Here is a 13789-nt window from a genome sequence, read left to right as displayed (position 1 = left end):
GACAATAATTGTTTCACATTCCCCTTTTCTCTGTCTCTGTGCACTCGAAGTAAATACATACCTTATTTTAAATAATTTGTCAGAAGCATCGGAACTGTATACTAATCGCGCACCTTGTTGCTACTCGGAATATCTCTTTGAACGAACTAAACATCAGTGAAGAAAATACAAACGGTCAACCGGGTAATTAATTCAGGCAGTAGCGGGTCTTTTCAACATTTATTTTGTCTTTTGCGCGGCTGTAATGTCTGATGAGGAAGAGGATTATATGTCCGATGCATTTCTCACTAAAATGTAAGCGTTTTGTGTTTCTACTGTTATTGTGAAATAGCCTAAAATAGGTTTTCGTATTGAAACCTCAGGGTAACTTTAGTGATATTTTTACATTGGGAACCATGGTGTATGTTAACTTATTGCCCTGTGGTGTCAGTGCTATAAAATTAAAGTTAATTATGGGATTTTCAGAAATTTAAGTTGTGAAAATACAGAAGTGGGACTTTACAGTCATTGCTATCACTGCTTATTGTTATTGTCTTATTCCAGTAACGTTCTCTATGTTCTTCTGTTTGTCAGACAAGATGTGAAACCAGGTGTCAGCATGGTGAGGCGGGTAAAAGAAGCTATGAAAAAGGAGACACAGCAAAAGGAGACGAACATCAGGAACCGCCAGAAGACTTTCAAGGAGCAGGAGAAAGAAAGTAGAGAAGCAGCTTTACAAAACTCCATTAGCAACGAGAACAAGGGATTTGCACTTCTGCAGAAAATGGGTTACAAAGCTGGCCAAGGCCTTGGGAAGAAAGGCAAGTTTCTTCTTTACTGATTTATCTTGTTTTCTGTTTTGCATTTGTTGCCTGTATTAATGTACATCTCTGTTACCTCTTCAGGGGCAGGGAGGGTTGATCCAATTCCTCTAAATATCAAAACTGGTAGGCAGTACATTTTAAAAATTTAAATGTATTTGGCAATCCAACGGATGGCTTGTAGAATTAATGTGCAATCTTTGTTTGCTGCTATATCAGACAGAGGTGGCATTGGAATGGAGGAGGTGAAGAAAAGAAAAGCTGAGGAGGAACTTGAACATTATCGGCAGAAAGTACGAGCCAAACAACAGAATGAGACAAAATCTCTGGAAGATTTTAGGTGAAGTTTGCTGTATATGAGATGCACTATGCCTCTTTGTCAATTCCTAAATACAAATGTTTCATATTCTGTGTTTGTGTGTGTCGTCTTGTGCCCTTTCATTCCAGGTCAAGAGTAAGGACAGAGAGAGAGGAGCGAAAGATTGAAGGAGATCTCAGAAGGAGTCAGAGAGCCTGTGAGCAGCTTGACAGTCAGAAGGTTGTGAGAATTATAGCTATAGCACAGGCTCATCAGTACATCGCAGTAATAATGCTGTTTTAGGAATTATTTGGCTGAATTGTGTTTTCAGGGCATCACTGTCCCCAGGGAAGACTGGTACTGGCCTAAAGCAGAGACTGATGATGAGGAAGATGGTCTTGAGGAGGAGGAGGAGGAGGAGGAGGAGGAGGAGGAGGAAGGGAAGGAGGAGATTGTGGAATTAACGGTTAGTATTTAATTTACCTTGATAATTCAGTGATATAATATGTAATCCTAATATATGAGTCCAAATCAGTTTTGTTGTCAAATAAATGTATGCTTAAAGTATGTATACTTGTTGCTGACATAACTGGCACATTCTGCATGTGTATAATATTTACTTAATATACTGGCATTTGCTGTGATAAATTTGTCTTGTTGTTTTCAAAAGTTTTTTTGAAATGTTACTCTGTTACAGTCCTTTGACAAACTGCAAATTATGACATCCTATTTGAGAGGAATCCATTTTTACTGCATATGGTGTGGGACTACTTATAACGGTAAGAGTGGTGACAGCATGGTTGTAGTTTTATTGTTGTTTTTTTAGCCTTTGCCTATTTACTATATATATCTATATAATTTTTTGGGTTTTTTTTAAACAGATGAAGAGGACTTGTGCTCTAACTGTCCCGGGGATACAGCAGCAGACCACGAATGAATTTATAGAATAAGTTTCCAAAAACAAGCAGTAAGAAAGGACACCTTTTAATATTTATATTTTGAAAAGATTTTTGAGACATGTTTCAAGAGCAATTGCATACCTTCCATACCTTTTGATAATTTTTTTTCAGAATTATAACTTGTTATCTAATCTATTGTTTTATTTTCGCTACTTATATTACAATACATTGCTTTTAGTTAACAAAATGTAAAATGTCATACTCCCTAACTCTCTAATCTGTATGTTGTGCTCAGTTGTGAGTATATATGGGTGAGAAATTATTTTTATTATTTCAATATCTTATGGTGTTACCACTGATTACATTACTGTTACCTAAAATTGTATTTCTTTCAGTTGTGTCTCTGAAGTGCTGAAACATGATATAAAGTTGGACAGTACTGTGTGTATGACTGATTTAATGAGACACAAATAAGACAGAAGTGTGATTAACAGTAAACTACTACAGCTTTTTGACATTTTATTTGATTTTAGAGAACTTTATACTGTACAAAACGTGTCCATATCAGGGGTACATACACAAAGCAAAGAAAAAATGTACAAGAAGAACAAAACGAAATTAGGAGAGAAAAGCTAATTCAAAATATTGTATCATAGATCCATAAGACATTTATCTTTAAGTGAAGAGGCTAAATTATAGATGAAAATAAGAAATTAAATAAATGCACAAAATTGTGAAAAATTTATTAAAAAAGTAATTATGAAGTTGGTGGAATTTTTTCAAACTTGATGGTTTGGACCAAGTGGACTGAGTACATTGAACCTATGAGGCCTGAGTTAAGCTGACTTGATTAAATAAGTGAGATGATTTATAATGATCATCATTGATTCATATATTCATTTTCTTTTTCCCTCCCCTTGCAACCCTTTAAATATCTAAGGTGAAAATCTGATACTTTGCAGAGGAACATTAAGAGGGCAAGATGGAGGCTCATAAATATTCAAGTCCCAGATGAGATTATTCATGACCTTGCAGATTGTCATTTAGGAGATCCAAGCATCGGCTTTCATGCACTAATTCTAAACAACAAGGTATGGTTTTGTGGTGATGGAGCATGTTAAGCCCTTTGTTGAGGACAGAATAGGTTTCAGTTTATCACCACTAAATGCATTTTTGTACAACAAATTTCTGAAAATGTTTAAATTGAAAAACAATATGTAGATTTTTTTTATTGAAATCATGTCATGTGGTTTCACAATTGCAAAGATGGCTGATATGCTACTTGTATGTATAAAGTAAGTTTAAAAAATATGTAAAAAGTTGTATTTGAGTTGGTAGACCAACAGTTTGAGTCCAATTCGGAACGGCACAGGGTGTTTGATACATTTTAATTTGGCTTTTGTACACTGAAACAACTCTCCTTGTCTCAAATGATATTTTAATGGCTGCAGATGCTGGAGATTGTTCAGTTTTGGTTTTATTGGATCTCTGTGTCTGCAGTGGATGTCAGTCAGTAGATAAACTTGTGTCAGACACTGGTGCTCTACCATGTAGTGTCCCCCAGGGAATCAGACTTGCTGCCACTACTTCAGATTATCAGTAGTTTTAGCAACAGCTCCTATCATTTGCATGTTGATGACATCCAATTATATTTTTCATTTAAACCTGAAGAGTCTCATAATCTTTCTTAACTGAATAACTGTTCAAATGCAGTAAGGGACTGGATGGCACATCATTTTACAGTTAAATGCAGATAAAACGTAAGTCGATTGTTGCTCCTGATAACTTTCACTCAACGATCAGGCAGAATCCTGGTGCCTTATCCTCATCGTCTTGGTCTAGTCTGTATAATTGTCACAAACTGGCTTAGTGAATGTGACAAAGAGGGAGCCCACACAAGGTACTCAGTTAAAACAAGTATAATATATTGAGCGTAAAGAAGATGGCACAGCATGGATGTAACCTGCAGGACGGAAAAGACTGAACTGAATATTATTCTATATATATTATAATTTTATTGCCCATGGGCCCAGGTGAGCACAATTGCCCGCTGAGGTTGGCAAGACAACCTCCAAACAGCATGAGGAGCGTCACAGTAATCTTGGTGTGAATTTTGACCAGTCCGTGAATTTCGATTCTCACATTAGGACTCTTACAGACAAAGTTACTGTATGTCTGTTGTGTCAAGAAATGTATTGGAGATGCTTTTATCTACCATAATAAATCTTTCTTCAAAATGCTGCTCTCACGTTCCAACAGATGGTCACATGTTATTCATACTTTAACCTCTCTGCACTGGCTTCCTGTTAATTTTACAATTCATTTTAAACTTCTGGTGCTCAAATATAGAGTCCTAAATGTCCACAATATATCATGGACTTTCTGCTCCCCCACACCATGAGCTGAGCTCTTAGGTCCACTACACATGGTTTTCTAAGTGTACCTTGGACAACTTTTAAAACTCAGGGAGATTGTGCTTTCCATTTGGAAGCTCCCAAGCTTTAGAATAGTCTCCCAATAAGCTTGAGGTATTTGGACATTGTGGACACTTCATCTGTGAAGCACTTTGTGACTGGTGTCTGTGAAAGGTGTGATATAAATAAACTTTCGTTACCATTAGAAGGTCATTTGTAATTTTCACCAGTGCTGTCTCTGTGCTATGATGTACGCTACATCCTGACTTCAACAGAAATGACAGAAAAAACATAACTTTTGTACATCTTCAGACAACAAAACAGCATGTTAACATGTTGAAAACTGATAAGCACACCGACAACATTAACATAATAGTGTTGATTGAGTGAAAAGGAATTTGTCCAAATAAAGGTAATGGCAAGCTCCCCCAAGCCATGAACTAGGTGCCGTTTTTATAGAACACAACACTTAAGAGTTAGTCAACACTCAGTACTAAGTTGATCATATGAGCAAAGTGCATTTTGACCAGATTTCAACACCGCACAACCACACTGTGATATTAGTGGGGAGAGAGAGTCCCCTGCTGGATGTCTGTGGTTATAATTCCCAATTACATTGCAGTCAAGTTTTGAACTTTCATTTCTTATACAAAAATGTTTTTATTACCTCACCGCATTGATGTGGTTACCTGCATTCTCAGTAGCTGAGAAGTTAAGTTGTTCTTTCAAAGTTAAATTGTAAGTTTTAAGAACTAAATACATAAAATCCCCAAATTTAATAGGCTACTGTTTTTTTATGACATATATTAACAGAAAATGTGCAGTAAGAAAAAAAATCTTCATCTGAGACTGGATGAAAACACACATGGTCTGTTGTGCACCTTCTGGATGGGAATGAGAAAACTGTTGAGGATGTAGAGTACAGTGGCTATCAGTACTTGAGGTAACTATTTCTTTTGCCCCTCAAACTGATTTTAGGGGCATTCAAACTCTGAAATCTTGCGTAATTATTAGACGAATTTATATTGTAAAATAAACACTCAATTTGCGGCACAAAGTTTTGATTTATTTTTAAAATAACAGAAAACTCAAGCAACATTCAAGAGCACTTTTGCTACAACCTCATTTCTGACGTGGTGCTGCCACACAGCTGTTTTTTTCCCTCTGAGCAGGGAATTGTAAGGGTGTGAGGGTGAGTGGGGAGCAGAATGTTCACACAGCCGTTCATTTGTTATGCTTAATTCTCACAAAAAGTGGTTTTCTGCCTTTTTCTAAATTTTCGAAGTGACCGACCACTCTAAAATGTCATGTCCAATTGACAACATGTCCAATTGATTCAATGTGCATTTAGTTTATAGTCGGGAATAATTATTGTAAAAGTATTTTTGCAACATCTGTCCCATAGCCTACTACGTCAAATGATGTGTTTTTACAGCACCTCGAGTCCTAGAAAGAAAGCCATAAACATGCTGGTAAACAAGCTTGATTTTCCCTGACATTTTTTTTACTTTTAAGGGCCATAGTTAACATGTTTTATACTTCCTGCGAAAATACTACGCAAATACCATGCATTTCCTGATATTTGGTATAATTTGTATAAACACATTATTTTGAAAACCGGACGTAGTCACACGTGTATCCTTGCGCGAAGTCCGAAGCAATTTCATAAATTATATTGTCTCGTTTGTGCTCGCCACGCGTACAGTTTAAATGTCATAGTCTTTCTTCAGGTAAGACTTTCATGCTACAGCGCTTGCATTTGGAAATTGACAGTGAGAATTGTGACAGAATAAAGCCGCTAACTCTGCCGTCAGCTCGCTCAGGGCTGTTTCAATACATTTACCATAATGGTCGGAATACGTGTGCACTCCAAATGACGGCTCGCCACCAGACCGCAGTTCATAACAAGGCAGAGCACCACCGATAAACGCATAACAGTTGCTGGCCAAAACTAACAGCTTCGATTTGACAGTATACTAAGCTAACACGTTACCAGTTTGACATCTTAACGAGGCGTTAGCTCCCGCTTGGTTGATGTTTGCTTAACTGTTTCTGATATAATTTGAAGGTGCCATGTTGTGTGACGTTTACCGAGAAAACGAAACCTAACAGCGGGTGAGGCTGAATGGAAGCTGGGCCCAGACGTTCAAAGACATGGAAGCAGAGTTGAGATGAAAATGGAAAACATGTCAATTGCACTTTGTTCTCTTATTTGCTTTTAATTTTAGTTGACATTCCGACCGTTGAGTACGTTTATAATGGAAACGGTAAACTACGTAGCTAAACTAAACGAGTATGCACAGAGAACACGCACGGACCTGATATTCGAGGACGTTGGATCTGTTGGCCCTGACCACATTAAAACGTGAGTTGAATCATTTCACTGATGGGATTTACGACCTGCAAAGTCATGCGTTACTGTTGGATTTCAAGAGATTTTAATAGCATAGACCCTTATGGAATAGGAGGATAGTATTTTCCCATGGTTTTTGTTTGCAGACAAATCATAAAGTAGGTGTCCCCAGGTGTATGTTTATCAGTGCTTTCTCAGTGTTTCCACTCATTAACGCACTTTGTCAGGTGTTACCACATTTAAACCACACATGCACTTAACGTAACGATGTAACATCAAGTTAACATACCTTCAACATTGAGTTGATGCATTACTCATTGTTTTCTGTATGGAAGACTCCTGTGGAAAAAAGCAGTAGGAAAATGTAGAATAAATCAATAATAACTTCACCTCCTAGGGATGTTAATAAAGTATGCAGATTCATGTTTTTGTAATGCAACCTCCATCACACCTTGCTTCATCTTGCCTGTTGAACAATGTTTTATCATAATTTGGTCTCAGATTCACTCTTAGAGCAGTCCTAAATGGTAAGGTGTATCCTGATGGTGTGGGGAGGAGCAAGAAGGAAGCCAGACAGAATGCAGCTAAAAATGCCCTGAAAAGCTTGGAGGAGGAACCACTTTACTCTGTAAGACTATTATACCACTTTATTGACTTTGGCTGTGGATTTTTATATTCTAAAGTATAGAAGTTCAGTTAACACGCGTCCATGTCATACATTTGTCATTTTCACAGACAGAAAATGCAACAGAAGTGTCTCCTGCACCAGTTCATCAGACCAGTGTCCGTAACATCAACTATATATGCTGGCTCAATGAATATGGCCAGAAAAAGAAGGTGACTATAAGGGCTGTGGAGTCAACAAGACTGGGTCCAAATATCGGCACTCAGTAAGTCTCACGCTACATCCAAGTTCTTATTTAGTTGTTTACTTGCAATTTAAAAATGTGACAAATAAAGTTTGTATAATGTTAGATGCTGTAGCTTTGTGGTTGGTGATAAGGAGTATCCACCTGCCTACGGGAAAACAAAGAGGGAAGCCAAGGAGGAAGCAGCCAAGCTTGTATATTATGATATACATGAAACGACATGTGGCAGTAAAACTACAGAGGTAAGAAGTAATACACACTGGTTTCTCATGGCTTAATAAAAGTCCTAGAAAGTGCAGAGGGATTTTTCAAATGTTACACAAGCTGCTCTCTGATCAGAGAATCATAATAAAACCATGCTTTTTTTGTTTTAAAGACTGGCAAGGAGAAATACAGCATTGCAGTGTTAAGCCAACCAGAGCAAGAATTGAAACAAAATGTGTCAGACATCTGGTAAGCGCAAACAGTGGCAACACATCGTTTCTGTTTAATTGTGTTTGGTTATGAAATGTTCTGACATTTTTTTGGGTTTTACAGTGATAAGACCAAGAGATTGAGCGTGAGATCAACAGACGAAGGTTTTACAGATACAAATTTCGTAGGACTTGTCAACCATTACTGTCAGGCCACAAAGCGCTCCCAGGATTACGTCCTAGTGAATAGATGCGGTCCACCACATAACACACAGTGAGTATGACTCTGTAACCTGAATAAACACTATAGACACTCTAAGAAAACTGTTGATTGACGCTGATTTATAAACAATATCAAAATGTTAACACAATGATCCACATATTTCCTCTCTTTAAAAACCCAAAGATTTTTCTACAAGTTGGTGATCAACGATAAGGACTACCCTGTGGGTGAGGGTAAGAGCATCAAGGAAGCCAAACAAAATGCAGCTCGGTTGGCGTGGTCTGCTCTTCAAGAGCAATCAGACTGGAACAGCAAGGTATTTGATATTTTCTGTTGTTTTGATATGATAAAATAAAATGTGATTATTATTTATATGCCACCTTGTAAATTTTGAGTAGGGTCATTGCATACTTTTCCTGTACCTTTTACAAACTATAGCCACCACAGCTTACCTTCCTTAAAAACCCCTTACTATAAAACATGCAAGACCAGTAAATATTCTTTTTTCTGTAACCACCATGTCGACTGAAAATGTTTTTACAATTTGTGTCACACATCACAATAATTGTTCAAATCTGGCTTCAAGTATACAGCAGAAATAGCCCTCAACCATATCATTTTAACCATTTATTCTGAATTCAGAACCAAGATGAGCATTACAGTTACTACACATTCTGTCTATTATTAATGTAATTTTGTGTACCACTATATTTAGCATGATTGTGCATGCAAACACATTCACAGCGCAGTGATTGATGATAATGATGTTCACCTTGTTTTTGCTTCCAAATATGCGGTGTAGATGATTGGGTTAAAGCAGTGGTTGTCAAACTTTTTCTGTTATATCCCCCTTTAGAAGCCGAAAAAGTGGATTTCATTTTTGTCAATTTTGTCAATTGAAATAAAACAAAAGATGCAGGTTAGCAAAATAGCATTGCTTGCATGAGAGCCCTTTTTTTTGTTTGTGTCACCACATCATCATGTTCATACAACTTTAGCTCTGCTCAACATCCACCCCCTCAATAATTTTTAAATAATGTTTAACCACATGAAAAATACATACATTTACATTGACTGCATTGTTGTTGTAAGCAGTGGTAGCAGCAGATTACAAGACAAGGCTCTTTTAAACCTCTGTGGTTTAACATCATAACTCATGAAACAGTAAAATACCACATCAATGTTATGCTAACACTTATGTTGCACCTCATGCCAGAGAGCATCAGTTACTAAAAAAAACATGGTACTATGTAACAGCCAAACACTTCCTTTGTGCTTCCAGTTGTCTTTCTTGTCAGCTGTGTCTGATGCTTCACCAGCCAGGCTGTCCACACCACCAAGCATACCGTAAGGCACTGACTGAGGAGTACAACACATAATAAAGTCTGATGTTGAGAATATTACTAATTTGTTACATTGTATTCACAAAGGGACAGAAAATCCGAATGCGTGCCAGCTACTACAGGTGACTCAGTGGTTTTCACCAATTCATCAAATCCTCCCAAAGATCAGGTCTGTTATTTCCTATGTAATCCTTTAATACTGTCATGGCTTACTAGTTTGTAATGCTCAGTTTGTTGCAGAAGTTACATTGAGTTGCTTTCATTTACCTCTTAGGTTAAGCCAGTTTTATTTAACTGACCTTGATTACTCCGATACATTACCAGAATGCTTTGTAGTAATTCCTGGGAGTGACACATGTATTTGATGAGCGCAAACAAGTAAGCAATAATATTACAAGATCAAGAGTGTGTCAGTAATTCCAGAGAAGTTATTCTAGTTCTCAGCACACATCTTAATTAAATCACATTTTGGGCATTGCACTGAGAAGTACTGGAAGACTTTAGGACTCTTTCCCTTTCATATAATGGATTTTAAATGTATGTATGCTTTAATTTGATTTGCTATATTATCTTACTCCCCATTACAAAGATTCAAAGTCCTGATGTGAAGCCCAAAATAAGGTAAGCCGTCTTTTGAGACCCACTGTAAAGCTACAGTACTTCACCTGATTTATAATTATTCTTGTGTTGTCAGAATTGCAGCAAATTTCCCAAACGCCAAACGAAACAGCAAAGAGGTAAAGTAAGGAGATATTTATCATGCTAGTTTATCTTGTTGGTTTTTGTTTAACATTTAAACTCTATATCATGACTTTTGTTATTCATTAAGGACATAATGCCTAATTTCAATGGCAAGAATCCAGTAAATATTCAGAGTGGAAAAACGACAAACAAGTCAGTGATCTCCAGGTATGGAATATGAAAACATTGAATACCTTCTTTAAGCACTGCCCTGGCCTTTTAGTTTGTGGTCTGTTAATTCATATTCTATCAGAAAGACTTTTTTACATTCATAAAAATTCATATATGGATAGTGACCTTTATACCTTGTTCATCTCAGCAGGTTTACATCAGAATATGACTCTATAGTGTGCCTTGGCAAAGGAGCCTTTGGTCATGTTTTCAAGGCAAAGCAAAAACTCCTTCAAAGGAATTATGCTATAAAGATTGTCCGCTGCAAAGAGTAAGTCACGGGTGAATAAGTTATAGATGTCATGGTAAATCAGTGGAAATGTCCATTATCTGAACCATGTTCTTGTTCTCCTTTGGAATAGGAAATCACTACGAGAGGTGATGGCGTTATCAGACCTGCAGCACTGCAACATTGTTCGATACTACACCTGTTGGTTGGAGGATTCAGGATACGAAAGGGACAGCGCAGCTGACAGTTGCAGCAGTTCGCAGTAAGAGACACTTGTTTCTTACAGTTCTTTACTTCTTTACTTAACACAAAGGTATGCCATTTCACGGTTTCTCTGTTCTTATTTTCTAGGTCGACTGATAATTCATCTGTAAAGTACCTCTATATTCAGATGGAGTTGTGTGACACCAAAACGCTTAGAGTGTGGATAGATGAGAAGAATATTCAGAATGTAAAGAAATCTCTGCGAAACACCAAGAGAAGAGAAGAAAGTCTAACCATTGCTCAGCAAATAGTCAGTGGGGTCGAATACATCCACTCCAAGATGCTCATCCACAGAGACCTGAAGGTGAGACCAAGTGAATAAGGTCATTTATTACCTCACATCAATCAGGAAGCTACATGTTTGTTTATGTCTTTCCTGTGGTTAGCCTGCCAACATCATGTTTGGACTGGATGGGGAAGTGAAGATTGGAGACTTTGGCCTGGTCACTGCTGAGAATGACGATGCTGAGAACGTGATCGAGAGAACTGTGTACAAAGGAACCCCATCTTACATGGCTCCTGAGCAAGTGAGATGGTCTATGCTGACAGTAACTTTAGATTCTTCTGTATTGTTAACTATTCATTGTCAGAGGGAGACATTAGAGGAGATTTGAACCACTACTAGGATTTCATTTGTGGTGTTAACAGCATTTAAAAGTGGGACCACATAAGTGTGTTATCATGCTTCACAGCTACTTGAAAGAAAAAGAACCAATTTTTTAAGTTATGTCAGTTTTACCCATTTTTAGGTCTGATTTAATGTAATATAATGTGTTTAAATATTGGTTGTCAAAGTCAGACATTAAGGAAAAGAAAGTCAGACATTTAACCACTGCTGGTGCTATAGACCTGAAGTGCTTTTTGTTGATATTGTGTTTTTGTTTTATGACAGAGGAGCGGGAACAAAATATATGACCGAAAAGTGGATATATTTGCTTTGGGATTGATATATTTTGAACTCCTTTGGAACCTCTCTACCAGCCACGAAAGGAAAGCTGTGAGTTTTCCAAAAATCATGCTATATATGCCAATATTAACTGCTAACTAGTAACTGCTTTGTTTCTTCTTTTTATCACTTCATGGCTTCCAGATTTGGGATGATGCCAGAAACCAGAAACTTCCTCAAGGATTCTCACACAATTTTTCTTTGGAGGTACACGAGCATTCTTTCTTCTGCTTGACTCATGAAACTGTATTTTCTGCAGGGTTGCAGTCATTTGTGATGCTCACCAGAACAGCAGTAGTGAGACTGCCCTTCTGGTGATATGATGTGGTGACATAAACAAACAAAAAAAAGGCTCTAATGCAAACAAGGCTATTTTTCGAACTTCCATCTTTTGTTTCATTTCAATTGCCCGTGGTGAAGTCTCAAAGATGAGGAGCCAAAACAAGACTGTTGATGTTGTCTATCATGTAATGGCAATGTAAAATATCGAGCAGGACCGATGACTGTTTGGGGAAAAGGTTTATTTTGTTAGATTGCCCAAGTAAAGTCAGCTTGAGGGAGTGGAGGGAAGTGGAGCCTCAAAGACACTGGCTGCATTTGTTGATATCATGGATTTCACAATAGCTGTTCTTATTGTTGTTTTGTTTGTTACAGGACCGAATTATAAAGTCCACACTGTGTATGAAGCCAGAAGACCGACCTGAAGCAAGTAAACTAAAGATGGACTTGGAAGAGTGCAGTCATACACTTACGCTTAAAGAAATGCGTTGTGAAAGTAGGACTATCTGATTATTGCAGGGAAATTCTTGAACAATAGGCGAAAGCATCAGTCATCACAAGCATGACTGTTTATTCCGCAGTCTGTTCCATAGTACTTGTACTTGGACGTTTTTGAATGCCATGGGAAGTGTCTTCATGAACTGATAGTGCAAAATGTATCATAATTGGTACTTGATGGGAAGAGACACAACCTCGTGCATTTTATAATCAAGGAATGCAACATTCACTTTTAACAAATAATGTCCTGGATAATTACTTTGTCAGCGGGTATTGAAATGTGTTCAAGGTGATGTCACATTACACCCTTTGCTTTGTAATGAATAGCATGAGTTGGAAAATTAAACAAAGGGTGTGATGTTCATTAATCTTCTGTAAGGTTCCTACTGTTGTATTTAATATAATTTGTGGATTTTAGTGGATGAGTAGACTCACAAATGAGTGTGGATGGGAATTTTATCAGCTCCGAGTTATGGACGCCAACTTCCAGAAAATCCCATTCATGTACCGAATACTTGCACGTGATACGTCATTGAGTCCCAACACTATGAGTGCAAGGCAAACATGTACAGATATGAATATTCAGCATTCGAGAAATATAGGAAAATTACACTTGAAATATGAATATTCTTTTTTTATTCTTCATTCAAGCTTGACAAGTAAGTACTTTACCTCCAAGCAATGCCTCAACATTTCTACTGTAGATTTGGCCACAGTCTGTTTCCTTTGTAAAATGTATATTCAGTCAAGATTCAAGTTTAAGCTTCGGACTGCAGGAAAACCATTGAGGTCTTCCACCACTGCAGCCTTGCAAGCCAGTTAGAGGTCAGAAGCAAACCGTTAATGACTAGCCACTGATTCAGCATCACTCTACAGATGCATTTTTACAGGGATGTCAGGAGCCAGGAACAGGGAAAATCAGAAACTATCCCAGATGATTAGGCCATCTTTGAGATGATTGAGAAGATTATTGAGGTTTAAGAGGTAAGAAGTCAAATGAACACAGCTTTAAAAAAAATAATAACACGTTGAACACCACTGTCATAGTA

At 37.5% G+C, this 13789-nt stretch overlaps 2 protein-coding genes across 3 annotated transcripts; both read left to right on the top strand.

Annotated features, from left to right (window-relative positions):
• The first annotated feature begins 126 nt into the window (after positions 1 to 126).
• gpatch11 (G patch domain containing 11) lies at positions 127 to 2441 on the top strand. Its single transcript, XM_038736933.1, has 8 exons — positions 127 to 294; positions 574 to 800; positions 885 to 926; positions 1020 to 1140; positions 1248 to 1338; positions 1430 to 1564; positions 1796 to 1877; positions 1980 to 2441. Exons 1-8 carry the CDS (start codon positions 245 to 247, stop codon positions 2033 to 2035), a joined length of 804 nt encoding a protein of 267 aa, XP_038592861.1. The 5' UTR covers positions 127 to 244; the 3' UTR covers positions 2036 to 2441.
• Positions 2442 to 6039: 3598 nt separating this feature from the next.
• Positions 6040 to 13108, top strand: LOC119916938 (interferon-induced, double-stranded RNA-activated protein kinase-like). Of its 2 annotated transcripts, none has more exons than XM_038736928.1 (19): positions 6040 to 6776; positions 7266 to 7392; positions 7500 to 7654; positions 7740 to 7875; positions 8010 to 8086; positions 8171 to 8320; positions 8453 to 8585; positions 9552 to 9616; positions 9700 to 9781; positions 10202 to 10233; positions 10307 to 10349; positions 10442 to 10521; positions 10673 to 10795; positions 10887 to 11015; positions 11105 to 11321; positions 11404 to 11544; positions 11910 to 12014; positions 12108 to 12170; positions 12618 to 13108. In XM_038736928.1, the coding sequence occupies exons 1-19, from the start codon at positions 6670 to 6672 to the stop codon at positions 12750 to 12752; spliced, it is 2100 nt and encodes a 699-aa protein (XP_038592856.1). In that variant the 5' UTR covers positions 6040 to 6669; the 3' UTR covers positions 12753 to 13108. The 2 variants fall into 2 exon arrangements, with proteins under 2 accessions (XP_038592856.1, XP_038592857.1); XM_038736929.1 differs by having other exon boundaries at positions 6041 to 6776; positions 10676 to 10795.
• The last annotated feature ends 681 nt before the right edge of the window (positions 13109 to 13789 follow it).

Source organism: Micropterus salmoides, unplaced genomic scaffold (genome assembly GCF_014851395.1).
Source record: "Micropterus salmoides isolate LMB-PRFRI ecotype aquatic unplaced genomic scaffold, ASM1485139v1 Ms_hic_scaffold_22, whole genome shotgun sequence".
Classification (NCBI taxonomy): Eukaryota; Metazoa; Chordata; class Actinopteri; order Centrarchiformes; family Centrarchidae; genus Micropterus; species Micropterus salmoides.
The sequence above is the reverse complement of the archived record's forward strand: the minus strand, read 5'-3'. Positions and strand labels throughout refer to the sequence as shown.